Genomic DNA, 20,227 nt, shown 5'->3' on the forward strand with positions numbered 1-20,227 from the left:
CTTTCCTTTATATCATGATACTTTCTTCAATCGTCAAAGGAATACTCCTCTGGTCACAATCATTTTTGAGCAACCAGAGAAGAGAAGCGAAAAATTGGTCTGCAATAAATGGTTGGGGGCGACACCGTGGAGGATGGAAATAATTGACCTTTATTGTTTTGGAAAGTTCTTCAATTTGGTGTATTTTCAGGGGTTAAATAACGTAATTTTAATTTCTTCAAAACTAAAATAATAGGTATGATTCAAATAATATTTCGAATTTGCGCGAATCACCTAATCAACTCTAAAATTACTATTCTTAATGTTAAAGCCGTTAAATGATGCCTAGTGGTAGGAAGGCATGAAATGCTTCATCAAATCAAATAGACAGTTTGCAATCAAAAATGTAATTGGCAAAAGGTCTATTTCAGTATTATTTACTGAATAAATCAAATTAAAATCGCTATGAATGATAAAAAATGTACAAATGCGTGGTAGAAGCAGTACATAGGTACAGTGTTACTTGGGCTTCAATGATATCGTCCGTTGACCTAACGAAGGAATTTCTGAGCACACAAGGTCATAAAGATGTTATCCGATTCAAACAATTTAAAAATGGATTAGCGTTCACGTATTTAATGTTTTGGCTCATATCTTCCATATGAAAGCATGAGCGCAATTTCTCACTACACACTGGTTTTGAATTCATGGGACCCACCTATGATTACTTACATATTTAAATAAGCTTTGCGATTTATTGGCGTGCCAAATCTTTCTGGGTCTCGGTCACACTTGTCCGTACAATATGAATTCCACTCGTGGCAGTGCTTATGACGAGGTCACCTATCGAATCAATCTTCCGAGTGAATAAATATTGCAGTGTGATTAGATCCTTCTTCAAAAGATGAATAGTTACAAATACATCTATATTATCTCCATCGATTTTTTTCTTGAGATGGTTAAGGTATTTAATATACAACTAAATGAATTCTGTTTTCGGCCCAAACTGGCTTTAATCTGTAAAATTATGGTCTCTACTTAGAGTCACCGAACAAAAATGAGCAAGAGCGTTATTCTAAATAAATATGCACCTAAATGATAATTCCGAGATTTACTTCAAGTTTGGTAGATTAATTGCTGTGTTCATCAAGATCTCTTTTTGACATTAATCCTTCGGAAATGCCATGGAAGGTTCTAAACATAATTTAAATCTAAGAAATGTAAAATGGCAATGGCATTCTATAAAAGTAAATCCCCCAACTATTCTGATGTTATTGTATTTCCTTTCACCACCAAGAGAACGAAGAACAAATTCTAAAAGTATTTCTGTCACCGGAATGTAAGAAATGTTGTTATTTACAACGTTGTAGATAGGCTTCCAACGGTGAAAATATTATTTAAGTGAAAGGAGTTTATGTTTATTTTTAATTCATGAGCTATAAATATGTAAATCATATGTGCCAAAAGTAGTAACGAAGGAAAAGTGGTTCAAATACGGTTTTTCATTATTCAAAAGACTTAAACGCAATTCCGAATAAAGACCAGGTTACAGAAAATGTTTTACTTTACGATGGAAGGCAATAAAACTTGAGTAATACAGCCCTTCATCCGTAGTAGAGGTATTAAGGTGAGGCGACCGTTAGCTGAGGTCATTTGCGCCATTTGGGGATGGATAGGAAAGGATGAAGGGTGGAGAGAAACCCGGCGTCGGCATAAGCCTACTCTTAATGACGAAAGGCGCCAAGGGGTCCGCAGCTTAACGTCCCATCCGACGGACGGCGTACGCACTCAAAGTGCCCTCAACAAAGCACCTCAAATACGGATAGAGATACCTCTTATAAATATTCCACACCGCCGGGATTTGAACCCGAGCCCTCAGGGTGGGAAGCCAGTACGTTAGCCCCCGCACCATCTCGATCCCCCCTTCATCCGCTTATTCGAGTTCTCACCTGCACAATCTCTTCATGCCACATTCAGAGTCATTATCCAATATTCCAGCAACGATCCTCTTATTTTGAATACCATAATTTAATGTTACGGCGTTTCTTAAATTGCTGTAGTAACCGACTTTTATTTCTTTGACTTTGTTTAATTCGAAACAAGCGGCAGCATTATGTTCAAATAGAAAGACATTTGGATTCGATTGAGCTTAAAAATTTGGAAAACATCCAAATTTCTTGTAAATATGAAACTTTTGGTATAAACACATAATGCGAATATTAAAGTTGAGATTGCATTCACCACTGTCTCATATTCTTGATTATTTAAAAAAAATTAGCCATTTATATCATATTTTATAGAAAAAGATTTAAAAAATGTTCAAAAGAAAACTTAATTGAATAAGAATATCCAGGAAGACCACTCAAGAGTATTTTTGTTCTAGAATCAAATCCTAGACAACATATTTAGTTTGTCAAAAGAATGAATAGTTTTCTAAAAACCTAAAAATTCCTTCCCGTTAAACATCGCCAGTGTAAAGAAAACGAGTAAAAACAGTGGACGTTTTTCCACTGTTTTAATTGACTACACATTGAACAGTGGACAGTGCACACTGACCATTTTAGCATTATGGGTTGATGGCATTTAAGTTTAGCATTCATATTTTGAGTGAAAGCTTAGGACTAGTTACGAGTTAACTGGAATACGCACTTCTTGCGTCAACTATCAGACACAGAAGAAGAAAAAAATATCAGTTTGCTTACACTTGCACACACCGAGTCTGTAAAATATGTACGACTATGAATGGAACAACACTGGTTTTGGAATCTTTCAGATGTTTCATCAAAGTGGTAAGAATTGAGTATATTCATCTAAGAAAATATTCCTTTCGGTAGGTCAAGAATGAATGTTCAAAAGTATAAAAACAGACGCTCCTTTGCTGAAACGGAATTGAATCGGCATTCTCTCTGAGGGCCTACGGTGAATTTTAAGGTGTGGGAGTAAAATAGAGCAAAAAATTATTTTTCCAAATCCGACAACTAATGTAAGACTATCTTTATCCCCTCGCTAACGCTTCTCTTTCCTTGTGAAAAAATAATCTTTAAACAGAAGAATCAGAATTCTCCACTTGCAAAATGCACGCGCACCGGGATCATATATACTATTTGCATATTTATTTAATGATGACAGCCGAAGCGGGGAAAAGTCGTGGCGATATGCTTCAGGGAGGGGGACACACGCATGCTTCCGAGTCGTCCCTCCCCCCCAGTCACCAAGAGGGGTGACTGGGGGGTGGGGGGACGTGCCATGCATCCGGGAGGTGAGACCCGTCCCCCAGGTAGTCCCACTCCTCGTACGAGGGGTGGCGCCACCCTCGGAGAGACAGTGCGTGCGGAATGGGCGCAGGCCGCACCCCGGGGGCCCTGGGGGTCGCGCCATCGGAAAGGTTCCCCCTGCAAGGCCGCTCCATGTCGCGTCATGTTTATGGATGCGGCGGCCTTCCACGCCGCGGCGACAGCGGGCGGGTGGTGCGGGAGGGAGCGGGAGGTGGGTGGGGGTGCGGGAGGGATCACTTGTCATGGCGCTTGGTTTGCTTGGTGGTTTGTAGGCAGCCCGAGGGGTGCTCAAGGGGAGGGAAATGGGGCTGGTGTCGGCGGGGTTGGTGCCGGGAGTGGCGTCGCGGGTGAATGGATTTCGCAAAGGAGTGGGAGGAGGGTGAATCACAGGGCCGATGGAGGGTCTGGGGGAGGAGAATCAATTGATTCCAAGCTGACCGCTAATGTGAACCCGAGAAATGAAGGCCGGTGCATTTTGATTAAACGAATGCAGCAGAGAAATGAAACTCCCTCATTAAGAGCACACGCTTCTTCTGCGACCGAATCCTTTGTGTCGAAACTTTTGCATTAGGTAAATATAAATATTGTGTATTGGAAAAAACCAATTGTTATCGAATACAACTCTAAGGTAATTACAGTATTATTTATTAGAACTAAACTTACTCTTTGTAGATGTATCTGTATTTTCCAAAATATTCACGTAAAGTTCCTTTTCACAGCAGGTTTAACAGACATTATTATTTTTGCTTAGAATGCAGTTATTTTCAGCAGAATTAAATTGAAGTGAGCAAATAACGGAATCACAGTTATGGAAGAGGAACCAAATAAATCAGCCGGCTCACTGATTGAGGTTTTTATGGTCTTTTGTCCATAAAAATACGAATGCACTTACTTTTTGTCAATTACTTAACGCACTTGAGGCGATTGTGGTAATTCCGAAGTAATTGAAATTTGTTGTCTCAGGCGTAACTTTGTGGAATTTGCATAACATATTGAAATGTAATGAAATAATTGACTTTGTAATTCCACACACTTCACATTGATTGACTTTGATTAATTGACTTTGTAATTCCACAAAGTGTGTGGAATTACAAAGTCAATTATTTCATTACATTTTAATTGAAATTTGTCCCACCCCAAAATGAAAAGCATAGTTCTGATCTTATTGACCATCTCTGCGTACGCCGGAATTGATCAGGGAGCCGATATAAGAGGTAGGACGACCTAGTTTAAGATGAAATGGCTCGTTATGTTTTAATAATCCCAAAGAAATCAAATACAGCCGTTAAACTAGAACCTGGTGGAGTATATGTATCAAAATCATTAATGTCTCAGCATTATTACATACCATAAGAGGATCTGAAAATGGAAGCTGGAAAAATAATAAAAAGGCAGTGATAACAAATTCTGTTACTGAGCAAAGGATTAAACATGATTGTGTACGTAGAATAGACCACCATTAAATGAGCTATGAAAAGAATATCTCATGCGAGATACGCGCAACGTGATTCTTGAGTAAGCAATATTCAGTGATAGAGAGAATGGAACTGGAAGGAGAGGACTGCAAAGGAAACAGTGACGAAGAGGAAGATATGAGTTGAAGAATGGAATGTTCCGATGTGCTAATGCACACTGTTTGCCTTCAAGAGAATGGGGACAAAGGGTTGCATGCGACGGATTTTTACTGATGGAAAGAATCGTGGGGGGGGGGCTGCTGACTGTCGACATACTCTTCTCTCCTCCCCGTAGCTAGGCTGCTGACCTCATGCGATTGGCTGATGACCTCTTGTGATTTCAATGAGATCAGACAGCATTAATCAAATTATCGACCACCTGACTATGTAGACAAATGCAACCTTTTGGATTTTATTTGAACGCTCCCGTCGTTTGCATCTAAGGCAAGATCAAAGACCCTGGCAAAATTCATCTCTTAAACCTTAACCTCCAATCCGGGACACCCCTCCACCGAAAAATCGTAATTTCTTTCAGTGCATGTCATTTCAAATACATTTCCAGATTCATTAAACGACCCACACAGATTTATATCTGCTGGGGGTCGTTTAATGGGGGACAAAACACTCCTACGGAAACCTTGTCCACTACACTGACCGCGTTCAGAAACACACAGACTGGTGGGGGATCGACGAAGCTTGATCATAGAAGACACTGATAGAAAGAGGCTAGCCATGATTTGTGGCTAGAAAGGGAAATTTGACAATGATGACACTTCAATTACTGCATAGAGATACACTGTTGCATAAAATTTAGATAAGAAAACTTAGGAATAATGTGAACAGAAAAAAAACAATTCAATTTCTGGAAGAAGAAGAACTTCGTGGGATTGAAGTCCCAGACGAAATTATCGGGCTGGGACATGGGGAACGTATTCGTAACAAATGCCGAACAAGGTTAGGCTGAGAAAGGTTCGTTGACAAAGAGTTAATCAACATCAAATTGCTCAAATTGGTAAGGTAAAACGTTCTGGCATTATCAAGGGGGTGGAAGAACTTGGCCTAAGCAAAATTTTATATTATCCCTTTCAATCCAGCAGTACTCTATTTAATCGCATTAAAACAGGTAAAAAGAACAAGTTCATATAAAATTATGTGGTGCCCAATTTCAATAAAACTATTTAAACAAGGTTTTACAAGAAATACCAAAGAATATGCTATCATCACTTGTGGATTAAATTTAGATCTTTAAAATATTTACAACTTTAAAAAAATTTAAGAGCCATTTCAGCGTTGTTATATGAATTATTAGGGGATCGAGATGGTGCGGGGGCTAACGTACTGGCTTCCCACCCTGAGGGCGCGGGTTCAAATCCCGGCGGTGTTGAATATTTTTCAGAGGTATCTCGATCCCTACTTGAGGTGCTTTGTGGAGGGCACTTTGAGTGAGTACGCCGTCCGTCGGATGGGACGTTAAACTGCGGACCCCTTGGCGCCTTTCGTAAAGAGTAGGCTAATGCCGACGCCGGGTTTCTCTCCACCCTTCATCCTTTCCTGTCCATCCCCTATGGCGCAAATGACCTTAGCTGTCGGTCGCCTCCCCTAAAAACTACTATGAATTATTAGTTTATTGATAATGGGATAGCTCCATCAGACCATTATAATTTCACCAACTAAGGGTCCTTTGAGAAGGATTCCTTCAACTAATTTACGTTTGAGAGTCATAATCATTTGCAAATGTAATAAAGCGTAAAATTAACAATTATCAAATAAAACGGTCCGATTGGAGGGAGGCATTTGATCACAGGCGCACATTCCCCGTTAGTCGAGTGAGTTCCAAAGTGTAACTCTAAGTGTGCAGTGAAAAATAATAAATTTATCTTCAGTACCCTCCAAATTTTTAAAAAAGATTGCCTCATTCGAGTCCTTGCTCAGTACAATCTGGCACAAAGTCAGGCGAAAGCCCTCTTTCAAATAGGCAATAAGGCACTCACCAACGACGTGCAGGTATCCGAACTGAGTCTTTGCGGTGACCGTGTTGATCTGACACATGTAGCGACCCTTGTCTTCTTCCTGAACGTTGTTTATGTGCAGAAACCACGTGCGATGCTTGTCGTGCGAGACGGAGATCCGTGGATTGCGAGTGATCACGTGGTTGTGCACCGTTAGAATAGCCGACTGCTCGAAATGCATCCAAGCCACCTGGAATAAGGAATAAGGAGAGGTTAGGCTATGTTTAGACCGGTCGTAATTTTCTTTGAGAAGAGCAAACAGCCAAAAGACAATATGTCAAGTTTTTTACCTGGAGAAAATTCATATTTCAATGTTCACCTAACAATAAAATGTTAGTAAAGGTATATATAGATATAACGACCACTTATTTATTTATTACCGACACACACAAACACATGTATGTGTGTGTGTGTCTATATATATATATATATATATATATATATATATATATATATATATATATATATATATATATATATATATATGTGTGTGTGCGTGTGTCTGTGTGGGTGCGTGTGTGCGTGCGTGTGTGTGGGTGCATATACTCTTACATATATGTACATAAATGTGCATGTAAAGACATATATTATAATATTAATTTCCTTTTTTTGGGGCACAACAAGCCAAGGCGGTACAGATTAACGACGTCATTTTTTGTATAAATAGGGAAAAAATACACAAAATAGCATAGGATTTACTACAAAATTGGCGATTTCGAATCATTCCTTAAAGTGCATTATTTCGTTTGTTTTACTTCCGTGCTTGTCACGCGTGTCCAAAATAAATGCTAGCAGTTCAAATTATCTGCAAAACCGCATTCCTCTTGCTTAAAAAAAGGCCCGAAGTACGAATAAAATCTAATTAAAATTTGACGGGTAAATTGGTTCGGAAAACCCAAGTATAGTTGCTGGTATGTACATTTTTTATATCTTTTCTGGGCATAAAACTGGATCAATTTGGCACATACATCAGAATGGATATAAAATGATTCTTCAATTGACAAAACATGATGATATTCATATGCGAACACTTTTTAATTTACAGCCTGTGTTAAATTTTAAAGATATTCACTAGTTAGCCACTGGAAATTTAAGTTTTGTGCCTTATACTACGAAACTGCCAATATTTTGATTATGAATGTGAGTAAGAGTGGTGTCAATCGGAATGGTTGTATTCTTTATAATTAAAACATCGGGAAACCGATGCAGTTGGGCAATTGTGAACAGTCCATTAATCTATACTCTGATGCAATCCAAAGATCTATGGCATTTGTAATTCCTTCCAAAAATGTAATAAAAGCCTTTTTATTCCTGGATTTTTATGGAATCTATTTGATGAAGGCGATCGCCTTACTTTTTGCATTAAAACATGCATTGGATGAATATGTGGGTATATGACAATAACCCCACCGTCTCACATGTATATTGATGACCAGCCCGTAATGCATTCCTGTAACGAAGGACAGGGTAAATTTTTCTATCTCATGATAAGAAACTTGCATGTTTCTTTACTGATCAAGAAAGGTGAGGATGGGGTCACGTGGTGTCACGTCACCTCCGAGGCTAACCCTGCTGGCCGGGTGGTTCTCTTTTTGTTTGTGCCCTTCGGTCGCCATTTGGTGAATATGGGAAACCACCACCTGACCTCGGGGCTAGTTGGTCCAGGGATAGGAGGCGGGCGTGGCTCCATAATATATATAATTAAAAACGGGAGTTTGAATGAATATTACGAGTTTAGCAGGAGTGATAAACTTTGAGGAGAAGTGAGAGCGTTTCAGTAAATAAAATTAGTTCTACACTATGAAACAGTTCTAACATAAGAATATATGTTGGTAAGCGTGAAATTAACCGGATAACTGAATATTGCATGGGAGAATTGGTCAAAATGGGAGATATTTCACATACAGACTGAAGGAGCATGGCAGCGGTCCGTCTGTTCCGCCTGTTGGCAGCGGCTGAGCAAGCCAAGCATTGAATCCGGCCATGGTATCTATTTTGACGAAACAGTAATCATCGCAAGAGAAAGCTTGTACTTCCCTAGTCTAATACGGGAATCCATAGAAACTACGAAGAACTCGACCAACTTCTACAGGGAAGAAGGTTTTTATAGTCTTTTCAGTCGGATGATACTTTTAAGTAACACAAAATATATCAAGAATTTTAACGGAGGAATTTTCATTTACACCCTAGATAATAAAAAACCGATTTAGCAAAATGTTTTCAGTTGTTGGATTCTGCGCACCACCAGTGAAATATTCCTAAACTTTAATAAATTGCCGATTCATACTTAACACTATGCGCGAGGAAAATTTCGTTAACCGATAAGACGGCACGTATTGACGCTTCCTGATGCACCTAAGAATTACCCGCTAATACTTCACCATTAAGTGATATACATTTTGAAATAACATATGATTATTGGAATAAGCCATGTTCATTTTCAGTAATGCAAATATATACTACCGTTAAATATACAATTACTCTGAATTAATTAGCTAACCATTACGCGTCCGTCATTTTTTCAAATTAAAGATCTTCCATCTCGGAAACAATTCACAAATGTGCCAAAAATTTCATTTTCATTTATTAACTACCACGTCCAACTTTGTTTCATCGGGACAATTTGTTAAATGCTACCTTTTTCCCTCATGAAGAGTGACTCTCCTCCCGCAGGCCTTATAGTCTTTGTCTTCGGAATCTGTGACAAATGGTCGTCTATCACCTCGTGCCCACGCGAACTCTCCCCGCCTTTCTCCCCGCTCCTTTGCGGGGGTCCATCCACCCCCGCCGAGGGACTCACATCTCTCCCATTCCCCACGCAGCAACGAAGGCGGCATGAGAGGGCAAGGGAAAAAGCGATCGCTCCCATCAATAGCCTCATTTCCCCTGGCTATGTTTCAAGGCGGGCCCACGAGCCTGGGGATACCAGCCTGCATCTATAGCGCGAGGGATAAGAATAAATGGCTATACAGATGCAGAACCACGCCTGGCCTCCATCGTCTACATATATCACCATTTTCGGAGGAGGGATCGGAATCGGGGAATGACTGCCAAAAGCGGTAAAGGATAAGGAGGAGCAGTTTCCCGTACGCTGCTCGCCCCGATCGGGGGGAGGGGTTTGGGAAAAGGCGGTGCGGGGGAAGAGGGGACGGTGCGGTGGGCGCCCATGGAAGCGCCGCCCAAGTATTACGTTGTCCGCGCCGTGAGGAATTCCTGTCGCGTGCCGATCGGAAACGGAAGTACATTCCTCCGATTCCGACAGGAAGTAGGTGGGCCGACAAGCATTTGGCGGCACCTCCTTCCTGCTCAATCAGCCTCGAGGATTTTGGCATCTTCGTGCCCGTACACATAATTCGAACAATTTTACACTTTTTTGAAGCTTCTACAAGAATTCTGTTCTCTCTACTAGCATTATTTGGCGGAATATTTTTCAACACGTTTGGAATGGATTTCAACCGTTTTGACTTTATAAGATCGTCCAGACCTCTGATGATTAATAATGTCAGAGAAAAAAATTAAATATTATATTGCAAATAAACATCTAAACGGGGTCAATGGGAGACCTCAAAACGGGGTACTACCATTTTCGAGTAGTAGACCTCTTCATGCACCTGCCTAAACCTAATTTATACTGAATTATATCTTGCAAACAGCGTAAGCTTATTTTAATCTTCTATCGAATACTCCGAAGAGCATATCATCAGGTACTTAACAGTTTTCTTCCAAAAAAATCCTATTTGTGCCAAAATATCAGACTAATAGGAGCTTTGATGATGGATTTAGCTTATTGATAATTCTTTTTTCACTGAAAGTTAAAAACTATGCCCAAAATATAAAATAAAAATACAATATTCGAAGCAAAGTTTTTCCAAACCAATCTTTTTTTCAGATGTCAACCATTAATTTCCAACATATTAGAACATTCCACAAATATTTTCATTGCAAAGCATCCCCTTTTCGTTTTTTTCACTTTAGAAAATATTAATTCTATTTCCATAATGCGTCTATCTTTGGCCGTCCATAAGCATTCTAGAATGTGTGAGAACCAGCAAAACATCTGGAATATTTTTATAAACTAATCACCTTGAATCCTAAGAATTTTTTCAAGTACTATGGGACTTACCTTGGAAGAATTACAATATGGGCATGGCAGAATAGTGAAAGGTCTTTTTGGAATGAATTAATAAAATGAAATGTAAGAAACTTCATGGGCTCGGTGTTAATCAAATCAGACTAATAACCTGGACCAAAATATCGGTAATAAAATCTTACAGGAACGGTGATGTTGCTCCCTTTTTGTGCTCTTGATAATTGATTTTCCGAAAGGTATCCATATACTCAAATGGAGCACTGAAATCGACTAAAAACTCGCTGAGGTGTCGTGTTTAAATTTGTGGCGAAAGAAACAAAGGAAAGGGTTTTCTCAAGGAGTGGCGCCGGCCTAATTAATACCACTCTCTCCTTCCCTTTTAAGCTCCAACTGCGCCATTTCCCCGAGACTGAGGAAGGGATGAGAGTTATGGGGCCGAGACCACGGAGAGAAGGAAGTGGAACTAGCCCTTTGTAGCGAACCCGTCCCTAATCTTTGGGTTCCCCCATGAGGACGAACACTGGGGAAAAGAAAAAAACAAAGAAGTTACGACGGGCGAAGGGAAAATAAAGAGAGATATGTTGCATCCTGTGAAAAACTGAAACTCTTTTTTCCTTTAGGAGATTAAGAGAGAGGAGGATTTCCCTTTCAGCCCGCTCACCTCCTTCATGGCCGGCTTTAGGCATATATCCCAATCATTTCATCAGGTAAGAGTGCCTCCAATTTAACGGAACTTTTATTTCCCTAAACATTGAAATAGATATGTACTTGCGTGATATGTGACAAACATGATCATTCCATAATATTGTACCTCATAATTAGAATACTCTAATAACTAAATGGCTGATTGCTCCTAATGGTAAGACATTCCTCAAATCGACATTCTTGTACGCAAAGATGTGCATGCAATTAGTTTTTTCTTTGTCCAATATGAACCAAATCAAGGACTGATACATTTCTGTCCATGCAAAGAGACGCTCGTGGAAGAAATAATATTATCCTTGGATTTCCAGACCGACTCCAGATCTTTCCAATCCTAAAAGACATTCATTTCGGCTCTCAAGGAAAGCAAGGGATGTAAAAGGTACACTTTTATCAAGTCTAAGAAGGATATTCAACTGGTTACAAACAGAATGACAGGACTATTCAAGAAAAGATAACTCATTTAGCCTTAGTTTTCCTTTTTTTACGGCTTTGTATTCCAAATTCATCTCCAAATAATACTTCTTCGATTAACCATCCCTGAGATCGATTGATTGAGGAGATCGATTATGAACGAGACGCGCGCCTTTCGTCCACGTGCTTTAACGGTAAGAAAGCAAATTTCGCATTTCGATCGTGGGTGAACAAACTCCACTTAAAATATTATATCTTAATTGAGATAGCTACTGCAAAAATTCAGCGTGTCACTCCTACCGCTGAAAGTCTCAAATTATTTAAATTTAAATACAATTGACAGCGCAGAGGGAGAGCCTAAAATAAGAGCGGCATATATGGTGGGTAACTTTGTTAAAAAAGGAAAAGTACCTTTGGGCGTATTTTTCTAACAAAGGAATAAAATTAAATTGATTAATTCCAAACAGTAACCTGATAACTAAGAAAACCTTTTTTAAATCTCGCTATTGATTTTTTAACAAATCATAAAGGGCTAAGGCTTATCATCAACTCCGTGATGGATTACTCTACAGAATAAATCCGAAAACATTTCCCTTCTTTAATATGCACTCAGGGAAAACTAAACAAGAAATTCCATTTGGTAAAGTATATTTTTTAATGCGACAACAAATTTTACAGTAAAAATTTGATGTTTACGGTTAGAAAAATGCGCATATGCGTGGAACGTAACTGGGTGCAATGGAGTAAGAGGTTCTACCAAAAGCAAATGAGGTATAAATATGGATATCAATATACTTCAATTTTGTCAATCAAATGCAGTGTCAATAGCATGATAAAAATTATATTTTTACGACATGTTTTCATTTTACAATGTTTTCCAGGCACTTTTTCGCGAGCTAACTTTCAGTACAAATCACCGGAAAGTTGAGTAACCGATTGAATTTTCAGAGACTGAAAATTCAATATTTTTTGCATACTTTTTGCCGCCGCTTATTTTTGTACACAAGGAAACTAAAAGATAGCAGCCATTAATTGCCAAATATACTAACCTATTCACCTAATAACGGCGTTTTAGTGCCGAATTTCAATTATAATATCATCTGCCACACGGAAAATGTTCTACTAGCAACCTAATTTCTTGCGCAAACTAGGAATTTTGAGATATAATTTTTCATAGATTAGATCATAGCAAATGACGAGTATTTGCTGAAAATTTCTTTCCAACGCCGAATCGTCCTCTTATGGAATGACTTTTATGTATCCTTCAGCAATTTATTTTCATGGGTGAAATCATAGTACGGGTTTCATGAGAAGGATGGGTTGGAATTTCTTGTGGAACTAAATAGGAAAATGAATATGGACTGCAAAATTAGCGGTGTGCAAAAACCACCTCGCTCAAAAGAAACTAGCCATCATTCCGTGGATGCAATGGGAGGGGCGCGCGGAGTGTTGCCGGAGCAAACTAGATCTCAGCATCCCAGAAGTCGTCCCTCCCTCTCAGATTCGAAGCACGGATGGGCCATGGGAATGGGAAAAGGGTTAGGGGAGGGAGGGTGCGCTCAGTAGGAGAAAGTTGCGGCACGCCATTTTTCCCCGCGCACTTGTCACTCGCTCGAGCGCTTTCACCCCCGAGAGCGTTCATCGTCCCTACGGCGCTCAGGACGAGGGGTCCGGGGGGATCAGGATGATTCGGTGGCTAGCGCACTGCCTTCCAACTTATAGGGCCCGAGTTCGACTCCCGGAGACGACAGATATTTTTCATTGGTGTCCCGATCCCTACTCGAGGTGCTTTGTGGAGAGTACTTTGAGTGAGTACGCCGTCCGTCGGATGGGACGTTAAGCTGCGGACCCTTCGGCGCTTATCTTTGAGAGTAGGCCGACGCCGGGTTTCTCTCCACCCTGCATCCTTTCCTGTCCATTCGTAAAGGCGCAAATGACCTCAGCAGTCGGTCGCCTCCCTGAATACTACTACTACGAGAGGGGTCCGTTTGGCGCGGCCTCTCCTCCGCCGGCGAAAGCGAAGGAGGCAAAGTGGATCTTGAGGAAGGGAGCGCCCGACTGACTTGGAGTGACCGAAAGAGTGAAGAGTTGCATTGATAGAGAATGTTGAGAAACTAAGCACTGCTTTCTATGACGGGGGTCCGCAAATGATGGCAAGCCCTCGACTGCGGGAGTTATTGCTGTCTTCTTCAAAGTAAAGAAACAGTTAATTAAATACTGCAGTGCCGTTGATGGTAAAAACTTCGCTCTTCGGATACCCTCGGCAATCTGTGCGTCCCTTGGGATAAGCTGCTCTGGGTTTCCCATTGGGAATATTGAGAATGGAACGATCCACCAGAATTGCATGCCCGAGGCGGAACTCGAACCAGTTGCCTTTGGATAAGTAGGCCTTCGCACAACTCACTAATCCGGCCAGAAATTAGAGCTACTCCTAAGTGTTATATTCAGAACTTACAAATCGTGGAAAGGCTATAGTCTTCGTATTACTCGCTGAATTCAAACATAATATACACGACCGTATTTCTCACAAGTGTTCATCAAATATACGCACATAATCCTTAAATTTCCAAATGCTCCCTTACACTTCACTAGTAATGGGATGCAGGAAATTTGCGCAGGATTAAAAACGCTGATTTTTTTATTCGCATATTCGTATTGTGTAGGAAAGATTTCGGTGCACGCACGCATTTTCGGGAGGCACACACACACACGTTTTATGGTGTAATTTTTAAGCAGTTTCAGAATAACATGTTTGATTTATTTAAGCGTGGAGCGTGGTTTTTTCGTTTTTTTATCATTAAATTGAGCAACAAATACGATTACGTAATGCTACCGATTAATTCTATTGAACTAGGGTTATTTTTTAGGATAGGTCCATTCGCTCATAAGAAATGTCTTCACGTGAAAAAATATGTTCATAAGAAATGTTAGAAAATGAATGAATTGACGGTTTTAGTTCCACACAATCCTAATTCATTTTTCTACACAAGCGCCGTTCACTTCTTCGCACTTCTCATAACGCTGCTCCGGCTTGTTTAATATCTCAGCAGAACAAGTTCGCCTCCTTGGACTTGAACCAGTTGAGAACAGCGGTCTTGATTTCCGCGTCGTCTTCAAACCCTTGTCCATCGAGTCAATGTTCCAAGTACAACAAGTGGAAAAAGTCGCCAGACACGAAGTCGGGACCCGGGATAGCTGTCCAAAGCGGCTCGTCCGCATATGCAGCATTGTTTGCTCTTTGTGTAGATTTGTAAGTATTTCCTGGTACCAAATTAGCATACAATTTGCGATATCTTGTCTTTTCTGTAGCAATCGTAGGAATAAATAGTTGTGCGTCCATCAACAGTAAATTCATCGGCCAGAACCGATCGTCGTCGGCCGGATCGCAGTTCTTGGTCCACTTGTTGAACGATTTCATCGCCCCGGAGACTGGACCCTCCCTTTCCGCTCATCATCCCGAACATCTGGGCAGCCATTTGTGTAGTCTCCTCGCAAATTGGCTCGCCTTTCCTGCACTCACTAATGTAGATCCATAAACTTGGCAAAACTCTCGATGGATTTGGATAGTAGCCGATCCTTTTGCATTCAAAAATTCCAACAAGGGAGGCACTTCAAATTTGGCGGGGGCAACGGTTTCCGCCGACATTGTTATCCGCATTCGCCGGCAGGAAAACGAACACTGAATCAAAACAATAACTTCAGTGACTACGGAAGCAATCAAAAGATGGCGCTGCATGCGTACGACTTTCTTCCGACCCGCCAATATTTAAATATAAGAAAGCGACCATTTCTTTTCAATATGCCTCGTATTTTAAGATACATTGATACTCGAAAAGATTACGGTCTCCAGTTATTGATCTTGAAATGAATCTTTCCAGAAGTGATAGTTTTTTGTTAAAAATGTCTACAATTCAACAAAGACATTGTTGTTACTGAGCAAATATTCTTTAAATGAATTAACCTATTATGAAAAAATAGCAATACCTTTCCAATTGACGGAGCCATTTCTGGCGCAATCAAGCAACTAGTGGGAAATGACTTGGAATGATATTACATATTTTGATTGGAGAGATGAGAGCCATCTGCCGTCAAATCTATTTAAATCACATGATCTTTTCGTGACCAAAAACCAACTCCAATACGAAGATAAAATAAACTTAAATAACCCGCTCGCCTCTCATCCGAATAAAAGTCCCGCGTGGCGGGCGTCCTCCGAATCCGATGTCTATGCATTTCTGTAATCTTCTAATTGGAGTCATAATCATCCCTCCTCCGATGCCAAGCACACCCCCTTATCCTGCAATCCGAAACACGCGATTGGACCAACTGCGTACCGGGCTTTCGCGCGTTTCCCCAATCAGCAAATCGGCGGTCGAGAGAACGGCCGATGGGTTTCCTTTAATATTCTTTATCTTTCCGTTTGCACGTTTGTCACGACCATGTTTAAGGGTAAGAGTTACGCGGTACAAGTTTTTGAGAAAATTTTCAGAGGAATAGCCATAAACAATAAACACAACCTCTTTCCTGTGAATCGGTCGCACACTTCAATTTGAAAATAATCAAAGGATAAACAGTTTATAATGGATATACTTTATTTACAAAGAGTAACCTCTTCTAATGAATGATATAAAATATATTCCAATAACATGCATATATATATATATATATATATATATATATATATATATATATATATATATATATATATATATATATATATATATATATATATACTTTCGTATAGTATATAGTTTAGTATATATATATATATACTTTATATGTATATATATATATATATATATATATATATATATATATACTTTCGTATAGTATATAGTTTAGTATATATATATATATACTTTATATGTATATATATATATATATATATATATATATATATACTTTTATATATATATATATATATATATATATATATACTTAATATATATTAAGTATATATATATACTTAATATATATTTATTTACTTTATATATATATATATATATATATGTATATATACTTTCGTAGACGTAACACGGAAGTGCCGAATAGTACAATACACAGTAACACACAATATAGAAACACAAAAAAGAGAACACTCAAACGTATTTTCTTGATATTTCGACGGAAACAATCCGTCTTCCTTTGAAGATATAGAAGTAATAACTGATCAGTCAGTCAGTCATTACTTCTATATCTTCAGAGGAAGACGGATTGTTTCCGTCGAAATATCAAGAAAATATGTGTGAGTGTTCTCTTTTTTTGTGTTTCTATATTGTGTGTTACTGTGTATTGTACTATATATATATATATATATATATATATATATATATACAAAGAGATGGTGATGAGGTGGGGGACTACGGTTTTGGCACGAGGAATGACCGCGGGGAGAAAGCAGTTGAGTTATGCAGGAGACAGGGGTTAGTCATCACCAACACTTAATTTTAGACACCACAAAAGACGCAGGTATACATGGAAAATGCCAGGTGACTCGGAAAGGTATCAGCTAGATCATATTTTGGTTAGACACAGGTTTATGAACAGTGTGATAAATTCGCACAGCTTCCCGGGAGCGGATGCGGACTCTGACCACAATTTAGTTGTAATGAAATGTAGCGTCCGTTTCAAAAAGATAAGGCAGGGGCGGAGAGTTAGAAAATGGTATGTAAAAGCATTAAATGGATTGAAAAGGAAGGAATACAAACAGGCGGTGGAGGAAATCATGGAGGATGGTAAGAACCTAAGTACTATCGAAGAAAAATGGGAAAGAATCAAGAAAGGGTTGTCTAAAGCCGCAAAAGACACTATGGGAACCGTTAACGCTAAATGGACTAGGAGGCCATGGATCACGGATGAGATGATTACAAAGATGCATGAGCGGAGAAAATGGAAGTATGTAAATACAGAGTTAGGCAAATTGAAGTACAAAGAGTGTAACAATGAATTGAGGCGGGCAACAAATAAAGCAAAAGAAGCATGGTGGAAGACGCAGTGCGAGAATATGGAAAGTTTGCAGAGGAAGGGTGAAATTGGTGCGATGCATCTTGGCAAAGAGGCTTTCACAAGGAGGATGGAGTTGATGAGAGGGACGCTGAGTAGGGATATTAAGAAAAGACTCGTAAAAACTTTGATATGGAGCGTAGCTATGTACGGCGCGGAAACGTGGTCATTGAAGCAGGGGGATAGACGTAGACTGGAGGCTTTTGAAATGTGGGTGTGGAGAAGAATGGAGAAGGTGAAATGGACAGAGAAGAAAACAAATGAGAAACTACTTGGTATGTTGGGCGAAGAGAGGGGTTTGTTGGGAGCAATCCTATGGAGGCAGGAAAAGTGGATGAAGGGGATATTGACCGGCAGTGGGATGTTGAAGATTCCTCTCTACCACAGAAAACAGAAATTCGGTGATGATTGTTTAAAATAAAAAATTGATAATCATTAATTACAGACTCTAGGTTTTAGTAACCTCCCTGTTTTATTCAAGCAGAAATAAAAAACACGAAGAAGCACTGGCTAAAATAGCATTCAAATAATATTGCTTTTAAATGTTTTTTGTTTAATATAAATAACAGCGCACCTACTTCCATCTATTAACATATCTACTCGACGAATTGAAACGGGTGAAGCCGAGTTCCGCTTCGCCATGGCCCTCAAAATAAACAGGAACTCGGTTATCGGCTCCAACAGTTGAACATTAATGCTAGGTTTCGTGAGCATATATGCCCATTAGTCCCGAAGCGAATGGTGGTTCGAGTGCGCTCAGTCGCGATCATTTCATCAGGCTGCTCTCCATCCGCAAACCAACGTGGCAACAAAGGGGCGGTAATTACTGCGGATCGATCTATTTGGGGGAAAGGCTCGACTGGGAGACGGAATGAAAAAGATGAGAGAGTACACGTCCCACGAGTCGGATGAACAATAACAGCCGGGAGCAGGTCCCTTCGATTGGCGTCGAAAGCAAAAGATCGCCTGTGTGCTTCGTTCGCTGCAAATCGCGGAGGCCGATTGACGGGGATGGATCAAAGCGCTGAATCACTATTTCGCTCACTCCGACATCATCCACTCCGTTTTCTGACTCTCCAGCGTTTCCCGATACGCATAACTTCCGCTCCGCACAGTGTCATCACTCGACGCACCGCAGTCGAATGAAAAAAGGGGCCTCGGCAAAGGGTAATTCAGGAAGTGAAGATCAATATTTGGGCCAAACGTCGAGAAACATCGATTGACCAATGATAGGGGTTGGAAGCCAAAACGTTTCTTTGGACGTTTCTCACAACCTAATGATATACCTGAACAATGAATGGAGGAAAGAGGTCGCTGGAAAAAAAAGGCGAGCAAAATTCCGAAAGTCATGAATTTTTAAAGATAAGTATTATTGCTTTTATAAATAAAGAAATCGTGAAAAATTTTACCTAAAATTTCACATTTCCTACACCTCCATCTGGACGCATCGCCCATCCGTCCTACAGGGCCAAGCCCAAAAATAAACCGAATGACGTTTCCCAGGCGACGTGGGCAGCTGGAGTGGGACGATCAGTAGCGGAAAAGGTAGTGGGGGGCTTGGGAAAATAATGCGACCCGCGTCAATTGTCTACGGTTCGTAACAGTCCATGGACCGCTGCAGGACATGATCTGTGTCATGAATTCCCGATATTACGTTCCATGGACCCACGATACGCGATAAAATGCTGTGTTGAGTTCGGGAGATCAGTATCGGAGACCACAATTGAAGATGCTTAGGGAAATGATGCAATGTTTCAAGGGAAGTTTTTCCGTAGGCACATGACATTTCGAGAGGATAGAGATGAGGATTTCCTAGACGTCTGTAAACGACAAAGAGAACCATAAGCTCTATTCCGATTGACGTCTTTCAGAATGTTAGCAGGAGAATATACAATATTCCGATAACCACAGTGTATCATATTCTTATGGAATTTTTAGCCCTGAGAAAGGTGTGTACCAAGAAGTTCACCGATGCTCTGTCAGAGAAGCAGCCCCGTAGCTCGTATTACAGCCCCGATCTGCTCCCCTAGACTTATTTTTACTACCATGGTTGTGATAGAGATTGAAAACCAACCAGTATGCAGCGCTGGATAACGTCAAATATGCTGTGACGAGTTGTCTGTAGGAGAGAGGTTACCGTCGAAGCCATCCAGGAAGAGACGGCGACTGGCAGAGACGGCGACTGGCTCTGTCAATGCACAAGTGTGCTATTTTGAAGAATTTTAGTGATTTGTTCTTTGATGTTTTTTCCCGGATTTCTCCTACTTATTTTTGCACAGACCCTAATCCGTATTACATTTC

General features: G+C 40.1%; 1 protein-coding gene across 4 annotated transcripts in view; it reads right to left on the reverse strand.

Annotated features, from left to right (window-relative positions):
• Nucleotides 1-20,227, reverse strand: part of LOC139689564 (lachesin-like) — an 846,240-nt gene that overhangs the window by 199,454 nt on the left and 626,559 nt on the right. For all 4 annotated transcript variants that reach the window (XM_071586723.1, XM_071586722.1, XM_071586724.1 and 1 more), the window contains one exon: nt 6,700-6,907. In XM_071586723.1, coding sequence (XP_071442824.1) covers nt 6,700-6,907 — 208 coding nt within the window. The remainder of the gene's footprint in view (nt 1-6,699; nt 6,908-20,227) is intronic.

This window comes from Hetaerina americana, unplaced genomic scaffold (assembly GCF_022747635.1).
Source record: "Hetaerina americana unplaced genomic scaffold, ioHetAmer1.1.p SCAF_25, whole genome shotgun sequence".
Lineage (NCBI taxonomy): Eukaryota > Metazoa > Arthropoda > Insecta > Odonata > Calopterygidae > Hetaerina > Hetaerina americana.